This window comes from Haemaphysalis longicornis, unplaced genomic scaffold, assembly GCF_048455015.1.
Source record: "Haemaphysalis longicornis isolate Haplotype H1 unplaced genomic scaffold, Haemaphysalis longicornis Haplotype H1 scaffold_1, whole genome shotgun sequence".
Classification (NCBI taxonomy): Eukaryota; Metazoa; Arthropoda; class Arachnida; order Ixodida; family Ixodidae; genus Haemaphysalis; species Haemaphysalis longicornis.
In genome coordinates, this window is record NW_027526203.1 from 300,123,266 (window position 1) to 300,141,973 (window position 18,708).

The 18,708-nt window shown below is 49.6% G+C and overlaps 1 protein-coding gene across 1 annotated transcript in view; it reads left to right on the top strand.

Moving 5' to 3' along the window:
- LOC144159260 (tachykinin-like peptides receptor 86C) overlaps positions 1–18,708 on the top strand; it is a 165,117-nt gene that overhangs the window by 36,141 nt on the left and 110,268 nt on the right. Inside the window, exon 2 of the mRNA XM_077690641.1 lies at positions 5,143–5,358. Within this exon, the coding sequence (XP_077546767.1) occupies positions 5,143–5,358 (216 nt within the window). The remainder of the gene's footprint in view (positions 1–5,142; positions 5,359–18,708) is intronic.

Consider the following 18,708-nt stretch of genomic DNA (forward strand, 5'->3'; position numbering starts at 1 on the left):
GGCGGCAGGCGGCGCAGCAATCGCGAATCTCGAGGCGTATATGCTGTTGCAATAACGGTACTTATTCGGCTGTCTTCAGCGTTGGCAAGCTTCTGGTACGGCACCCTGACCGGTAGCCCAGTCATGATAAGTGCCTACGAAACTTTCGCCATTTCCTCTTTTATTTCTGGTCTTACCCTGTAATTGCATTTTAGTATGTGGTCGCAATGTTCAAATATTTTCTCTATTTCGGCAATTGTGTGACCGATTCTGCCGCTTATCGATAGGGCCGTGCGATTATTCTTAAGTGACTGTTTTCTGAGATCCCATGCTGACCTATTCTGAGGTTTGATAAATTGGCCGCGTGGAGCTATTTATCGTTTGTCGGACTGAGCTTGCGGCGGTGACCTGGCCACAAAAAATTCGAAAAATCATTTTAAAACTCTTGTAATTAGGAGCCTTATATACTCGGTTTTATTTTTATTCGGACATATTTTATTTCGTTTCTGGTCTTAATACAGGTTTTCCTGGGTTTTAGAGGGCCTGGCGTTAATCTTTTGCACCCTTGTGACACAGTATCAGCTAGCGCCGGCATTAGCATCGTTGGTACAGGCGCTTTGGGGATGGCGTAAGCTGCGGGCACGGCTCGCGATCGTGTAAGCCGAGAATGCGACTACCCATGGCGCGTAGACATGAACTTCACTGCGCAGGTACGGCGCCTGATTAAATCGCGTGCATTTTCTTTCGTCTCGGCCGTAGTGCCATTGTCCTGTTTTCAATGAGCCAAATAACACTATCGCGTTAAAAATAACGAGCGCGCTTGAGCTTGCGCCTCGTGAGGAGCGCCCGATGTCGGCTAGATCGACCTTCGGGAACACTGTCCAGCGTTCGCGGCGTCATCGTTCCCATGCTGTTCTCCTTGCCAGTTCACGTGCGTCCGCGCCTGGAGTAGGGAGCAGAGACGCCGAGCTCGCGCTACATATGCCGAGCTCGCGAAGCCGGTTGCTGTGGGTGCTAGCGCGTGCTTACGCGCTCCACTACGGAAGAGATGTGAAAGGCTGCGGAGAAAACAGTCCGGGCATGCCAGTCGTGGAGAACTTTCTGCGGCAAGTTCTAAAATACATGTGAGGTGCATCAGCCGGGCCTCTGACGAACAGAGAGCGGACGCCACCTCTGCTATGTCTTCTCCAGCCTCGCACCACTAGGTCAAGCTGCGCCAATTTTTTGTGTTTGTGGTTGAAATATTGGTTTTAACGCGTATTGTTTTTGGTTTGCGATCACAAAAATTACCATTACGTGTATTCTTCATTATAGGAACAGAGCACATATCGCTATCATATTTATGTTTGGGTTCAAATATCCCTAATGTCTTATTTTTGCTCAATAATGCTCATAAAAAATGGTACCAGATTTAGTAGCTAGGGAATGTTTTGCCGATATGAAGAATTCTTTCAACTTTTGGCCGAGCGGCTGAATCGCTGTACAGACAGTATCCCAGTTACAGAGAGAGCGCATTATATACATAAAGCTACTTGGCGGTGACACCTGTAGTCCCATGTATACAACCGGACCAGATATTAAGTTGCAATAATAAATTATCTTTATGACAGGCAGACAGACAGACAGACAGACTTACTGACAGGAAGGCCAACATTTTCCAGGTTAAGTAGCTGAAGAAAGACCTATCGTGCTTAAAACAAGCAGAGACGCTGCCGCCACTATTCCGCATGCTGCGAACATTGCGCAATGGTCCCCCTCGCCACCGCCACCGGTCCCCAAAATGAGCGAAAAACACGAAGACGAAAACCGGCGAGCGCGCTAGAAGCCACGGAGGAACTTTCCGCCGCGAGAGAGGGACAGGTCCGTAGCGCAACGCTTCGTTATGTTTATTTCCGTTCAGAGACCGGGCAAAATCACACGTGTCTGTCTATCCACTCATTTTTATATGCGTGTGTGTGCTGTTGTGTTACAGCGCCCGACACAAATTCGCTGCAACTGGCGACGCGCCGACGGCAGGGCCGATTCGCGCCTCTGTCAAACAGCTCGCGGCAGACGCGCTACAACTTGGTTGGAAACGGCACCGCCGAGACTGCTCTCCTTTTCCCTTCGTGACGGCTGGGCGGAATCGTGTCTGGGATGAACGGCCCGCGGCAGAACCGCAGCGAGTCCCGCCTGGAGATGGTGCCACTATGTCGCCTTCACTTTCCATGTCGGGGCGGCTCGGCTGACGAAATCGCTTCGCCTTCATTCGCCGGATACTAACTGCGGCCAGTGATAGTCCTGATTGGATGGATTCGAACTGCTCGCGGCTGCAACGGAAGCACGGAGGTACAAAACCTTCCCGGAAGCAGCGGCGGGGCGGCGGCATCTCATCGGAGGCACTGAGTTGAAAAGTGCTATCGCCTTTGTGCGAGCCATTTAACGCTGTTGCTACATTTGTATATATTGTATATAAATGCAGCTTGAAATAACCGTCGGCTCGACAACTTCGTCGCTCTGCTCTGCGCCGCATCGATAGCGGGCTGAGCAGGGCAACGTCATAATAGTGGGGACTGAGCTAAGATGGCCCAGTCCTAACAGTGTGTGTGTGGGGGGGGGGGGAGGAGGAGGCGTAGAGCGGGTGTCGCTCTCGCAGTCGAGGGCCGCAGTGCACCCAGTTGCTGTCCGTGCTTGGCAGCTGTTACAGCCCTGTCCAACTGCTCTGCCGTGCTTTGTGTACTCGAAAACAAAGTTCGCAGACGCGTTTTTCGGAGGCGTGATAGTTTGCACTGACGTCACTGTAGTTGCCGTGTTGGTGCGTTGGTGCGTTGGAAATCTGCAGCTCTTATCTCGAGCAGCGCTGATGAAGCTTAGAGCGATCGATCAAAAAGTGCGGTGGTGTCGTTTATGCGCAAGCCACATATTTCACGAGACGTTATAAGTCGTGAGCCTAAGCGAAAAACCCAGCGTCTGTCGTTGGCGTTCATCATATAAAAACGGCCCCTTCACGAGGCCTTCCACAGTGCGAGCTTAAACTCGGCAGTAGTTCCCAGCGAGAGGTGGTCGCCCCGCCAGTAAGCAGCCAATGAAGGTAGGGGAAGAACAACCAACGAAATTCACCGTCATCGCAGCTTCCTCATTACATGGTAGCAAAAAACGAGAAGCGGCGCATCGTGTAGGAGACAGACCAAAGCCATTCGAAAGCAAAGCGGTCCTCCAGCAGCAACATGCCAGAGCTCTTCGAGAATGCGAGGCGAGACAAGGCGCGCACGCATTCAGCTTGCATTATATTGTCTGATTCACAACCCACAAATTACTTTAGGTGTACTCGGATGTTCTATTTTCATTGGAGCGGAAAATTCCACCGCCGCGCCTTAACGGTGGCGCTACATCTTCACTTGTAAATATCACTGCACGAGACTATATTCCTAGCGAACCTGAGCAAAATGTTTCAAAATGCGAGCCTAACAAAACCAGGTTGGAGCACGTACATCAGCAAAATTATCGCTTGAATGCGCACAGCGGTATGACGAGGACAATTTCAGTCTCACAAACAATGCAGTCGATTTGACGCGAATAATGTTAATTAATCGCGGCTGTTTATATGAGTGGTTCGGCTCACGAAACGACTACACAGCGCAACGTTCGTCCAGGAAAACTGCTGGAGACAGAGAAGAGCGACTTCAGTGCGACTAGTGCATGCATTGTTAGCAGCCTGCACCACCTCTCCCCTACAACAACGTTAACGGAGCAAGCGCAACGAAGCCGCCACGCGTTCCCAGGCCATGTAAACTGAAATAACTGCGGCAATCAACACTTGCCGTAGGAGCAGAGCAACTGTAGACGCATTGCCCGCCCGGCCGTCACCCCCTCTTTTTTTCATTTTAACCGTAACCCCTTAGCGAGCAACCGCCGAAAAACGTACAGCGCCAAACAGGGACCGGGAAAGGAAAAAGGCGCAGTCTTAGTTGTCTAATTTTAGCATCCTTGAAAGCTAAGCGGCACAGCGGCACCACTAAATGTTTGCGACTCGTACACGCGCTTCCGGACTCGAGTTCATAATAAAACTTGTTTGCGCTACTATACTTACAATTGCAAGCACTCGGAAATACAGTACTTATGAATATTGTACTCATGAGTACTGCACTCACAAGTACTGGACTTACCTCTGTACACACTCGTCATCGTACTCATCTTTTAAATCTGGGTATGTACTCACTCATCATCGTACTCCCTCGTGAGTTTGAATACAAATGAGTAGAAATGCCGCCATTAGGCCGGGTCCACATCGATGTTCGAGACCGCACTACCCCTACACTTCAAAATGCGGCCTTTCTCGAGCATATGATCATATACTTAGCACTATCTTTTTTCTTTCATGTTCTTGCACTCTTTTTTTACCACGAACTATTCACTGCAGGGCTAGGAACCCTTTCAAAGCAGATCCTCCTTGTACGCTGGGAAAAAGGAGCACCCGCCTGTCGAGATTGTGGGGACCGCTTAAGATCTCAAGGGGGTCAAAAGTAATCCGCAGCACTGCCCTACGGCGCGACTCATAGTCCAGGTGTTGCTTGATCGCGTTAAACTCACAAAATTGGAAATTTGCTGACACGTGGACATAATCTGTAGCTTTTTAGCTAACGGTCTTTATGCTATTCTTTTTTTTTTGTCGCCGAAACATCGATGCTTATCACCACAGTATTTCACGCACACTGCTGAGCGAAGGTAAATGAGCTTGCTGCTGTTGACGTGGAAGAGAGAAAGGCTGGCGACGGCAAGACTAAGGAAGGGATAGATCGAGGAGGGGGAAGGCAGGGAGGAAAGGTGTTTTTCATTAGCTATCGGCTGAGAGTAATTTCGCAAGGTGAATCGGTTTAATCGCATATATTACTGCCCTTGTTCCAGACTGTCCATCGTATTTTGTTAATAACGTAAGCAGGTTGCACATTTTAATACGTAAGCACTCTTAAGCTTATGGAATATTTCCGTACATCTGCCCGTCCGTGCTCCATGGGTATACCTGAGCCTCATGGGCCACTCGTGTGGCCCATGAGGCGGTTGTACATGTGGCGGTTGTACATGTCGATCCACTCCACATTAGACATGCTACGGCGAGGCAGTCTGTGGGGTGGTGCAGTGCATACCGGGGGACCGATACAAGGCGCGGTCGCCTTTTTCGCCCAGGTACATCGCCATCGTGTGGCCACTGGACAGCCGGCCCCGCCGTCGACGTGTCGTGGCTACCTTGTGCGTCGTGTGGGTGGGCTCAGCGCTGCTCTCGTTGCCCACACTGCTGTATTCGCGCACCCGCTCGTACCGCTACCGGGACAACAGCGTACGCACCGTCTGTATGCTGGTGTGGCCCGACGGACGCCTGCAGGCCTCGTACGCGGACTACGTGTGAGTAGGAACTGCTGGCCATTACGCCTAACTGCTAGTAGGAACTGCTGGCCTAACCAAAATTGAATGCAGTGAAACGCATTTTCTAGATGAAAAGATGAAACCCTAAAAACATCATCGTACTTAAATTCAGGCACACATGTGTCCGTCCGTGCTTGCACCTAACCACAAAGCGCACGATAAATTAGCTTCCACTTGTTTCACTCATGCGTAAAGGGACGCAATTTTTAAACATTTTCTGATTTCCTTACCAGTTTGAAATCTGGAATCTCATCCGTCGACGTCAGCTGTAGACGCCCCCCCCCCCCCCCCCCCCCCCCCGCCCCCCGCCTCTTCCCCGGATCCCCGTGGCAAAGCCCTGAGGGCTAAGTTTAGCGTACTGCTACCATGTGTAACCTGTACTTGCGCAACCTGTACGGGAACAAGAAACACTCGATGTTAACTATGACGTAGGTGACAATAGAAATTTTAAAGGGTGATATAGCATGTTGACACATTGATAACCAGTCTTGGCGCGGTTATCTTATGAGAGTATCCGTCGGTATGTTGGCGCGGCTACTTAATTAATAACGGTTATCGTATAACTACTGGTAACAGCAGCTGGCGCGGAGCTCACAAACGGTGCATGATATATCCTCTTCTGCCACTCGTTGTACAAAACCTAATGCTGTAAACTTACGCTAAATTGTAAAATAATAGCTCACATGGGGTAAACTGTAGAATGCAGCCACAGATCAGACTAACACAGATGACACTAAGTTGCCTATTAACTGAGAGGAATGTCCCCAAGTTGCGGAATAAGAAACACTAATCGAAGATTTATGGAGTGAGAAATATCTTGATGCATTATTAATAAATGGAAGCAAGTAGGGTCTAATGCAACATTCCTTTTGAATCGCCTTTATCACATGTTCTGAGCGGATTCAAATTCTTGAAATTGCCCAAGGAAAATACGTTTGTGGTACCCATAATAAGCTAAAGGAGAGAAAGCGCATTTATGTGCAGGGAAATAATTGTATGATTCGGAGAATCGTGTGTAGTTTGGAAGGGGATTTGCCGCAATCAGTTGTTTTTAGGTAGCCAGATATGATTATTATGATGAAGAGTTCTTTATGGTTACGAGGGAAACAAGAGAAATGGAGAGTGGGACGTGCGCGGTGGTCTGTTCAGGCCTGAACCTTACGGTACGGACAGACCAAGAGGAAGTAATACAATTATTAGGGCTTTGTGGGATCTGGGCACAGTAACTATGGTGTTGAAAATCTGCCAGAAAAGCGTGTATGCTCAACCAGCACTGTATCTGTAAGTAAAATGTAGTGGTACACTCTAAGAAACCGCCGCAGATCGGCTTTTTACCGCGACGCTCCAGAACGACGACTCAGTGTAGCCAAATGTGTAAATTTGGCGAGTGACGATACCGAAAATGCGATTTGAGGGGAAAAAAAATTAAAGCCGCTCCACTCAATGTGAAAGCTGCCGGAAGTGCAGAGGAGTTATTCGCCATAATGGGCTCTACCGTCGTTATCCGCTTACTGCTACCACCCCATGCAATTCAAATTTCCCGCCTTCGCAGTGCTGGCGCGCCCCCTGCCTGAAACTGCGCCAGCGGGAGTTCTGTTCTCTTTGTGCTTTTCTCCCCTCACGTGCCGGCGTTGCACTGCCTTTTATTTATTTATTTATTTATTTATTTATTTATTTATTTATTTATTTATTTATTTATTTATTTATTTATTTATTTATTTATTTATTTATTTATTTATTTATTTATTTATTTATTTATTTATTTATTTATTTATTTATTTATTTATTTATTTATTTATTTATTTACACAATACCGTCAATCCCCAGGGGGGATTACTACAGGAGTGTGCATATACATTCAAAGTTACACAAAAGGTGCGAACTTCAGCAGGCACAGCACCAGGATTATTGCAGTACTACAGTGCACATTCACAGTAGGCATAATCAAAATAACACAGTAAAAAAAACAAGTATGCATACTCAAACAATGCACACACCAAGATGCACACAAGCATCACATTACATATATTTCAAGGTATTCAGGCAATTCACAAAGTAATGACGTACACCAATTACATACAAGGTAAGTACGAACACCATCCATCAAGATACACTACCTAGCACACTTTTTTGAGCAAGTTCCAAAAATGTTTCAATGGTTGGCTGTTGAGTGATAACAGGGTCTAATGCATTCCATTCCCGTATGGTGCGTGGGAAAAAAGAATAGCTGAAAGTGTTGTTATTAAATGAATATATTCCCACGAATGGCGTTGCCTTGTTGGTCTAGCGTCGCGAAAAGTTAAAAGGGAATCAGGGTTTATTCTCAATGATCTGTGGATTATCTGATATAGAAACATCAGTCGAAGCAGCTGTGCGTGGCTTAAAAGGTTGGGTAGCCCTGCCCGACGTAATAGTTCAGTTGGCGAGTCCATGCGCCCATATCTATTGTAGATAGAGCGCACTGCTTTGCGTTGAACCCTTTCCAGAGTTGTGATGTTAGACGCGGTGTGAGGGAACCAGACAACAGTTGCTTATTCCAAGAGAGGCCGTATGAACGTGACGTATGCGAGACGTGACGTATGCGAGAAGTTGGGTTGGTTTTCAACGGGCGTCCTTATCTAAAGGAACGCGGGCGCTGCCGGTTAATTAGGTATATTTTCCCTCAGATGTACCTATAGTTTTCTCTGCTCTAAACAACGGGAAGATGTATGACAAGCGCCAGCGTTTCACGAGCTTCTAACGCTTATGACTATATGAACCGCTTGTCTTTCGAAGCCTCTGGAGTACGCCGCGGCGAAGGGACCGTGACAGGCTGCACCGTAACGCCGTGGCGATATGCTTGATTCCAGCGAGCGAGCTAGGACGACAAGGCGCGGCCCTAAAGTGCTCTGCACATAATAGAATCTGTGCAGGAACACGAGCGCAAATGAGCGCCTTGTGCTGTGACGCTCAAGGCGTAAATTTTACTGGCAGTATTGTTGGCTTTCGAAAGCTCGTCCCATCGACCAGGTAAGCTGTGCTCGATATGTCTGTAAGCCTACCATAGCAAACTAAACTCCTTTAAAGGGGTCCTGAAATGCCTTCCGCCGATGCATGGATGTATATGTAACCAAATAAAGCAATGTATTAGCAATCTCCTCCTGCAAGAATTTTGTTAAAGCGATGAGTATTAGCTGAGAAATCGTAAATCGAAAACCGCGCATTATCGTCGCGCCGTATTTCCTCCTCCTTTCAACTGTTTCTTCTCCGTTGCCCTCCCCTCCCATGATGCTTCGCTCCTCAGCGGTGACGTACTTCCGCTATTGCGCTCCCACAGACTGCCGTCTGCTCCGGGCCAGCTCTTTCGGCTTTTTCATCTTTGTTGACACCTTGGACACTCCTCTAAAGGCTGGAAAAGCGAACGAAAGACCTGGCCGCATGTGTGCGGCCTGGCCTTGCCCTTTCGCGGTGAACGTAGCTGCAGTTGATATCGGCGGCGAACTCGCAGCCGTGCAGGGAGAATCGTGCGCTCGTTCCCTTTGGTGCACCGCGCACTGTTTATCCAAAAAGCGCGGTCTCAGATGTGGGCCCGCTGGTGCCGGGTCTTATTTTGCGGCGGCTGTAATTCCTACTACCGGCGGCATGTGAAAAAAAGACATTTTAAACCGACACAGAACCCGTGCACAAAACGCGCCGGATCGGATTGCTTTATCAGTGGCGATGAACGGGAAGGCGCAGAGCAAACCAACGCCGCACTCGAGCAGCGAGCATCCGTGTTCTGCCAAGCTGCACCTGTGTGTTGCATTCAATACTGATGGGAAAGCGTTGTTTGAAATTGTATTGATAGTCGTAAAATGTTCAGGCACTCCGGCACTCCGCTAGCAGATCAGCCGCCGAGTCATTTCGGAAAACATTTAACAGATGGCGCCGTATGCATTAGCATGTCGCAACGCAAAACTGATGAGACGTTCTACTAAAACTCCCCTCGCGATGTTTACGCAGCGGGACGCAAAAATTTAGCGTTTAGCGTATGCAAAGGCACAAACTCTGTACTAAAACTCTCTATTAGCAGCAAAATAGCGTGCGTACGTGAGGCTGCTTGCGTTTACAAAGCTGCACGCCGAGCGCTTACGTTTCAAACCTAGTGACATCGTTTAAATACACTCGCAAGCACAGTGTAACGTAGTCACATATCAACCGCCGTATGCTCAGGCGACAAGCAAGAGCTTATTTTATGTGGGACGGAGATTGCGCATAAAGGCCCGTTCGCACTTGCGACGAAAGCGAGCGAAAGCGATGGGAATTTCGTCGCTTGTCGCGCGACGCTCGTGTTTGTCGAGTTGTCGGGAGAAATTTTCGTCGCGCGACAGAATTCCCGTCGCTTTTTCGTCGCAAGCGGGATTGGAAAGTTCTGCCCCTGCCGTCTGCTACGCAGCGCGGAGGCAACCGCGCGATCTGCTCGGGCCGGACGAACGCGCGCACTCCCGCACGGCAGCGCCCCAAGCGGCAGCCGGCCGCGTACATCGCTCCCGGCGCCCGCCTGGGGCCCGCCCTCGGCACACTAGCAACACTAGCCAGTACATTTCAGGCACAATAATGGGGGAAAGATCTTTTGCTTCCGATGAACCAAGTTCTTTGCCCCTGTGTTTTTAAATACGTGAAGTGTTTAGCACGTCGCCCTCACGCAGCTCTGTATCGTCGTAGCATCGCTGACTGTCCGAACGAAGCTTGCAGCTAAGCCAATGCAGCGACCGAAGCTGTGTGTGTGTGTGCATCGCCTCCTGTGTGTAGCGTTCGTTTCGCGATGAAATGCGACGTTGTACTTCTGCGGGTGGATAGTGCTTCCCATGGTCTGGATTATCTTTCCTTTCTCGAAAGACGAACGACTCAACCTCGCATGGGGTATGTGTAGTGTGCCTGGCTAAAAGCCTTCTCGCTTGCGTGCCAGAGTTCAGTGACTTGCTGTTCGTCCCCGCAAACAAGGCGCGAGGTGAGTGCCGAATTTACGACGGGCAGGAGGAAGCAACCGATCGTCTGTCAATCGCGGTTCAGACTTGCAACGCATGTTGTGACGTTGTGTTCGTTCGAAACGCATCTCTGGTTTGTTTTGAAGTTGAATAAAATGTATCCGTCAAACCCGGGCATTCGGCTCAGGGCGTTCTCTGCGATTGCACGAAAGAAGTGCCACAGGGCTTCAACGCTTTCTTTAGGGAAGGTACTCAGGCAAGAGAATATCCATGTCGTGTTATGGCCGTGTTGCATTCAATACGAACGGTTAAGCGTTTGTTTACACTTGTTTCGTTTGTCGTAAAATGTCCAAGCACTCCACTCCGCTGGCAGATCAGCCGGCGAGCCGACGCTGAGCAGACGACTCATCTCTTTGCCGGAAGTGCGTGAAAAAGCCGCCCAATAGCAGGATGTCTAGCTCATGACGAACATATGGGAATCGATGATGTAGACATGTGAAGATGGCGGCGTCCAAAAACACGAAGGGAAGGGTGAGAAAAAAACGACAAACTTTGCAACAAAAGTGTGAGCTTTCCGCTGCGCGTAAAAGAGTAATACTTGGCACAGCTGACGTTGACGACCCAATCTAACGATTGCGCTAGTTCATTTAGTGTGCTCAAAACGCCTTTCAGGGCCCCTTTAAGCAATCCCTACTCGCACTTGTAAGTTCTCGGCGTTGTCTGGCAACAATGTGCCAAACAACCAAAATGGCCGCCGTATGCAGCTGTGTTGCAGTGCTAAACGTATATGTCCGTGCTCCATAGAGGCAGACGCATTATTGGCACACATGGTGCAGTATGCCTCGACGAAACACTGAGTCATCTCGAACGGCTTTAACCCGTAGCTTTTTGGGGGAGAGGCGGGGGGAGGAGAGAGGGGGGAGCAGAAGATATCAGGACGGCTGAGAGATCGTATGTTATTTTGATCAACATAAGAGGCTTTTATGATGAGCCAGCACTTCGCATGAGTGATGCTTGAGAGGGACAATGACATTTGTTCAGAGCTCATGAATTGCTTCAGGTAAGCTTAATTGTAGTTCGAACAGTCCTGTACGAATAAAAACTGGAGGCAAAGACTCTTCGTGGCGAGCGAATTAATGATCGCGCCACGTGAATACAAGCTGCATAAAATGAAATATCAACAATGTTTTTTGATGAAAAAGAAATTTATAAATTTACGTTTATTCAACGCTCCAGTTCCCGTTAAACAATTCAGTAGCAGCCCATTACGACGCGCCGCATTGCCCAAAGGCGCTATCGGTACACACGGCTCGTCAAAGCCAATTAACTGTATGATACACGCGTTAGTCATACTACTTCATTAACCGGGGAACATGGGGCGTGTTTAATGCATGCAGAACATTTAATGGAGAACGACAAAGCTGTCCACGCGCGTGCTCATCACGCTAAATAGATAGGAGCCATCCTTCCGCGCGAGCGGTACGGAACACACGACAGAGCGCCGTCCCGCGCTAACAAGCTTAGGAACATCGGCTTTTTCTTCGCTCACAGAGTGCTCGGACGCATTACAGCTCTTGGTCGCAAGCACCAAAATCTCATGAGTCATTGCTAATAAAAATCTTATAGCAGTTAGCAAGTAAGGGAGAATATCGTATAGAAAAAGTGTCAAAAAAATTCGCGCCAATCCACCCTGTGAATGTGGTTGGAAAGCAAAGCTCTAAACGGCACCCACAACGATTACCCATGCGACGTCACTTAAATTCACTCACGTTGCTCTACAAACAGTAAAACCAGAGAGAAGTGAAAGGCACTTAACCACACCCTTTATTACTTCAAAGATATATTCTCGGTAAGGTAAAATCGTGAACGGTGATTGGTTGAGTTGCATTAGTGTAGCACATGAGTGGATACTTTTTTTTTATAAAATAAAGTAAGCTCAATCCCGGTGTTAGACGATCTCACTTCTCCGTCTCTGCCGCCGCGGACAAAGGCGACGAGATTTGCGGCAGAGACACAGGAGGAGGAGGAGGAGGAGGAGGAGGAGGAGAAAATACTTCTATTCAGATTTCTGAACGGCCCAGGGTGCGGCCCAGGGTGCGGCCCAGGGGAGTGGTTCCTTCTTTACTGTAGCCCATATCCAGTCAGCGCCGCCTGTGCTCTGTCCACCAGCTGAAGCTGGGTAGGCAGAGAGGGCCTGGGCAGCAGCATCTCCCATTGCTCTAGTTCGGTAGTTGACGGAAAGAGAGGAGGGTGCTCAGGGCTAAAGCCGCACACCCCGATTATGTGGCGGAGTGTTCCTCCTTCTGAGCAAAATTTAGATTCAGGTCCATTAAGTGAAGACGCGTCGGGTGTGGGAAGGAGCCGGATTGTATGAGCCGTAGGGTAGTTTGTTATTCTCTGAAAAGCTTAGGGTAAGGTGAAGGTAGGGTCTGTCTCTGAAGGCGATAATGCTGGGTTATGTCCCTGAACGTGACAAGCGGGTGACTACATGTCCTCGTGCAGCTCCATAGCACAGGAGGTAAAAGCGCAGGCTTGTTGGTGGGCGTATTCGTGGCCCTCCATGGAAGCATGAGCGGGTGTCCAGATGACCTGAATGAAACCGTTTGTGGAGTGGTTTTTTAGCATACGCAGTGCAGGTCGGGACACCCAACCCGACTGGTAATTCCGGTAGGCTTGCTGGGAATCGGTGACTACCTTCCGAACCCCTGGTTGGGTGAGAGACAAGGCGATGACTGCATCTTCTGTTGCCTTCATGTCTTGGGTCTTGAGTGAGGCACACGCAAGGAGGTTAGTTCTGGAGGTAGCCACAATGATGGTGTACTGCTGCCGTCGATGCCTGGAGGCGTCTGTGTAGATAACTGCATTATTCCCACCGAGGGTGGTGTTAAGCGCTTGAGCCCGTGCTTATCGGCGACCCTTGTCGTGTGAGGGGTTCATATTTCTAAGCAAAGGGAGCATCTTTAGTTCTTTTTGCCAAGAGACCGGGAGTACATCAAGCGGGTCACATTCTGGGCTGCCCAGCCAATCTGGTGAAGGATTTGGCGACCCGCCGCAGTTCTGCTCATTCGGAGCTTCTGGTTAGAAAGATGGCCCTCTATCCGCTCTTCCACCGTGTTGTGAAGCCCCGTGCTAAGCAGTCTCTCTGTAGACGCACTCATGGGAAGACCAATGGCCTGCTCAACCGCCTTTCTAATCGTTATATAAAGCATCGTTATGTCCTCCTTGCCGAGAAGACAGGGGGTTGACCTAAGTGATTCTCGAGAGGACAAAAGTTTGAATTAATCGAAAGGTAACGGATTCCTTGAGGCCTCACTTCTTGGTTGCAACTCGCCTGATCATGTGTATGATTTGATTGATGCTGTGTTTGAGGTGCTGCAAGGGTACGTCACACTTGATGTTGGTCTAGAGATGTAGGCTCAGGATCTTGTAGCTGGGACTTGGAGTGATGACCTGGCTATCAAGGAGTATATGAATGTGTTCCTTGATGTGTCGTTTGGCGGGAGGGCGGACAACAAGGAGCTGTGATTTTTTACGTGAACACTGGACGCCACAGGCTTTAGCACATTGGTGTACTAGAAGTTAAATGCCATGCGCTGGTGTGAGCTTCCTTTAGTTTTTGTAACTTCTAGCACACGCGCGAGGCGCGACAAGGCCGCTAGACGTGCCGTGGGCGGAGCGCATAGTGGCGTGAGAGGTCACGGGACGCTATCACGTGGCATTCAGCGAGAATGCCGGGGGTAAACCCGTGGATGTACTTGGTGAGTCCCTCCCCTGTCTTCCCCAATAGATATATGGAGGACAAAGACTTGTATCCTCATACTATGACAGGATTTAGAGCCAACCTGTCAACACACGACGTACTGCTACAACTTAAACATCAAGTTATGGATGGAGAGGGCCGCTCACCCAAAGACACCAGAGCCATCCTTGGACTGGACCTAACCAAAGCTTTCGATCAAGTTCGGCACAAGGCCATTTTACAAAACATTGAAAAGCTGGGATTCGGCAACAGAATGTACGACTATGTAGCAAATTTCCTTACAGACAGAACGGCAAAACTACGAGTTGGAAGCATAGAATCAAGAGAATTTGAATTGGGGGGAAGAGGCACACCGCAAGGCTCCGTACTCTCTCCCCTCCTATTCAACATCGCTATGATAGGACTACCGGAAGAATTGAATAAGATCGAAGGCCTACACCATACCATCTATGCGGACGACCTCACACTCTGGGTAACTGGCGGCAGTGATGGTCATATCGAAGAAACCTTACAGACAGCCATCGATGTGGTAGAATCATATGTAGAACCTAGAGGACTAGGATGTTCGCCAGAAAAATCGGAGCTCTTGCTGTACATGTCAGGCAGGAGTAGACTAAAAGCTCACAAGACTCCACAGATAGAGCTCAGAACACACGGCAAGCCTATACCAGCAGTCTCCGTGATCAAGGTGCTGGGACTCAAGATTCAAGATAACGGCTACAATACGGAAGCCATCAAGACAACTCGAAAACAGTGTGCTGCACCCAATTGACAACCAAGAAAGAAGAATGGAAAGAGTTGCAAAGCCCTCCATAAACGCTTCGAAAACCTTCACGAGGTCGTCTATGTAGACGCTGCAGATTACGCTGATCAGGCAGCCATGACAGTAGTGGTTGTGAATCAAAAGGGACAACTCCTGACCTCAGGAACAGTACTTACCACCACGACAGAGATCGGAGAAGAAGGAGCCATATCCTTGGCCATCGCCTCGACCCAGGCTAAGGTCATAGTCAGTGCCTCCAAGACGGAGATACGTAATTTCGCAAAAGGGCGCATTTCTGACATAGCACAAAAAATACTCAATAGCAACGGCACTACCAACATCAGAAACATTCAACTAGTTTGGGCACAAGCGCACTCTGGTCTACCCGGAAATGAGAACAGTCACCAGCTAGCCCGAGGGCTCGCCGACCAGGCTAGCACCAATGAAACCACCGAGCCACTCACTTTCCGCAGAGCAGACAGAGATCGCATGGTAACCTGAAGAGAAATAATTGATCATTACAGAAAAGGCAGGCTTTATTACCCGGAAGCGCATAAAACCCTCAACAAGCAGCAGGCCACAGCTTGGTGACGAATTCAAACTGGGATGTACGCAAACCCAGTCTTACATAGCTATTACTACCCAGGCATACAAGACGGCAAGTGCAAACACTGCAAGCAGAGACCGGATTTAGAACACATCATCTGGTCCGGCTCCAAAATAGATAAAAGTGATCAGAGAACACTCATTATAAACACACCCGAGCAGTGGAAGGCAGCCTTGTTCAGCTCGGAAGCTGACATCCAGCTACAAGTAGTCCGGATGACCGAAGCCGCCGCCAGGGACCAAGGACTCCTGGTTGATGGCTGAGGGGGAATGGGCGGGGACACCCACCTCTCCTACTCCCAACCCCTTACCAGGCAACAATAAAAGCTGAGCACATCGTGGTGTGCACAATAAACGTTTATTCCTCCTCCTCCTCCTCCTCCCCGTTTCCGCGTGGGCTCGTAGCTAAATCGGTAAGACAACGGGCTCTCGCTTTGTTACTCTATTAGTTCCAGGTTCGATTGCTGTCGGTGCCAGTATATTCTTTTATTTGTTCGCAGGAGCTTTCTGTTGACACCAACGGTCGCGAAAGAACCCTTGGGGGGTAGAGGTAAAAAGCTTTGCTTTAAAAACAGACTGGAAAAGCTTATTATGGCAAGAAGCAATTTTCGAACAGTACGTCGGTTGTGATTTCGTCGTTAACAATGCTGCATTGGCTTTGAGGGCGTTGCGACAAGTGACGCCAAAACTTCGCGAGAAGACACCATTAAGTTCGTATGTGCTTCCTGCTAATACTTGTTTTTTCTTGCCTAAGCTTTATTCGCAGCTGTAAAGATAGATTAGATATCTTCTCACGATTTTTTGCTTTCCTTTGTCTTCCTATTTTTCGCTTCAGACAAACAATGTCTCGCGTTATCCTGGGATTACGCTTATTTTTTCTCGTTTTCCATTCTAGGAAAGGGGCCGTGGACTCGGTGAGCGGTGGCCTCCTACATTTATTGGAGTGCGTAATCCAGGCCGGAACTGCAGAGCGGCGATGGCATGCTACCGCCCAGGCGCTCGGTCGTGTTCGATCTCCTGTAGCGTGGAAGTGCTGACGCTGGCCAGGCACCGCTGATGATTGTGAAAGGATGCGGATGATGATAGTGGCGCTAAATGCAGATGGTTTTGCAGCCACTACAGGGCTCCCTCCCTAGTGTAGAGTGCGCTAAGATAAATGGCTATTCCGCGCGAAAAAAACCTATATACAGCTATGAACAGCTACGAACAGGTAATTAGCAGGGCCCGTCCGCATTCAAGGTCCTTAGGCTGTCGTGGTCAGTCCCGTGAGAGCGTCCGGTGAGAGTTGATGCCGTCGGGTAGTCTAGGCTGGGAGTGGCGCAGGGGTCGTCTTTGTTTTTTGAGAATCTACTAGCCCACATGTTCACTGGTTGTCGAACAGGTCGCTCGCAGGCAAGGCAGTTGCGTCCACAGTGTTCTTGCAGCTGAGGACGTCGTGCCGGGTAGAGTCATGGTGTTGCGGTGGCTTCCCCAAAACGGGAGCCGTAATTTCGTGATGGCAGTTGGCGGGTGCGACGATGTCCGCTTCGTCAGGGGCGCAATGTGCCTGCCACACAGTCTGGCATCGAGCTGGCAACGTTGTGGAGCACTGGTTGTGGAGCGATGTCTGGGGAGGGCTCGCAGTGGGTGTAGATGGCGGTGGTGTTAACCGAGGCGGAATGGAGGTCACCGCCTCGGTGCTCTGTGGCTCACCCGCACCTTCTCGTGGTGTGATAGCAGCGGACGAGGCAGGCTGTGGTCTGTGAGCGTCTGCGATGACGTCAGTTGCAAGTTTTGTCGCTGAAGGTGCGGCTGCCGTGCTGTGGTTGGAGACCAAGGTGTCGGCGTCGGTGGGAGAGGATGTCGCCGTGCTGGGTGGCACGGAGGGTACCGTGTGCGGTGGCGTAGCGTGCACACGCCATGCGGGTTCTTCGTGTGCCGCAGGAAGAGGCGGCTCGTCCCTGAAGCCGTAGGGAGCCTGCACAGCAGCACGAAGGTTATGGTAGGGAATGGCGCTGGGCAATGGTAGGGCGAGGACGCAGCGGAGCTCTAGCGGAAGTGTCTCCTAGACGATGGAGTGCTTCAGAGGCTGTGTGCTGACGTGGTTGAGTCAGAGGGTAGCCTCGAACTCGAAGAACCAAGCTGTGAGGTTGCGTGGCTCAAACGGGTCCCCCCACGTCGCCATGTCCCTGTTCCGCTGGCCGGGTATAAGCCGCGGAACTCCCGGGTCACCACTTGTAGGAAAGGGGCCGTGGACTCGGTGAGCGTTGGCCGCCTACATTTATTCGAGTGCGTAAGCCCGGCCGGAACTGGACAGCGCCGACGGCATGCTACCGCCCAGGCGCTCGGTCGTGTTCGATCTCTTGTCGCGTGGAACTGCTGACGCTGGCCAGGGTGAATGGATGCGGATGATGATGATAGTGGTACTAAATGCAGATACTGTAGCCGCGACTTCACCGTAATGGTACAAATGAATTTAGAGTGCAAGATAACGGTTTTGGATCTTGTCCACAACGCATTGACGTCATCATCAGAGCTCAGACTGTCTAGATGAAATGACAAGTAGTCAACGATGCTCATGTCGTAATCTAAACAAAATTGGGGCATGCGCAATGCATTCTTTAAAATGTGTTGCAGGAACCTCGGTTTTGATTTGTACAAATACAAGCTGATGGTCCGATATGCCATTTTCAACTGCTACTTGATAATTTTCGAACCGTCAATTAAGAAATACTAAGTCGAATATGGACTGCGCTGTTCCCGTTTTTTTAGTTCTTTCCCGTACCAACTGTGTTAAATCGTTACCGAAAGCAATGTCGAGTAGCACTTCGAAGTCACCTCGTTCACGTGACTCTACGCTAAGTGAATCCTAGTCAACCCCGGCAAGTTACAATCTGCGGCAATTATTACCGCTTGCTTCGCGATTTCTGTTGTTCTATATAGTGTTGAATGGCCTCTAAGTATTCGATCGATGCGTTAGGAAATCAATAGAATGATCCTATTAAGACTGAATTCGTTACTAATTTCAATGGAACCAAGCGCTTTCGTGATTACCCAGGCGGCACAGAAAGTTTGTCCCAAGACCGGCCCGTCTATGGCAGCTTTCTGGCATGTCCGGCCAGCATCTAGGTTCTAGCAGCCACTGATCATACGATGAACGGCCAACATTCGGCAACCAGCGCTTCGGTATTTCTGCGGCCGCCCGTGTTCAGACGCACAACGGCAGTTGCCCGGCTGCCAGATATTCAGTTACCTTTCGGCTGCCGATCTTGAGA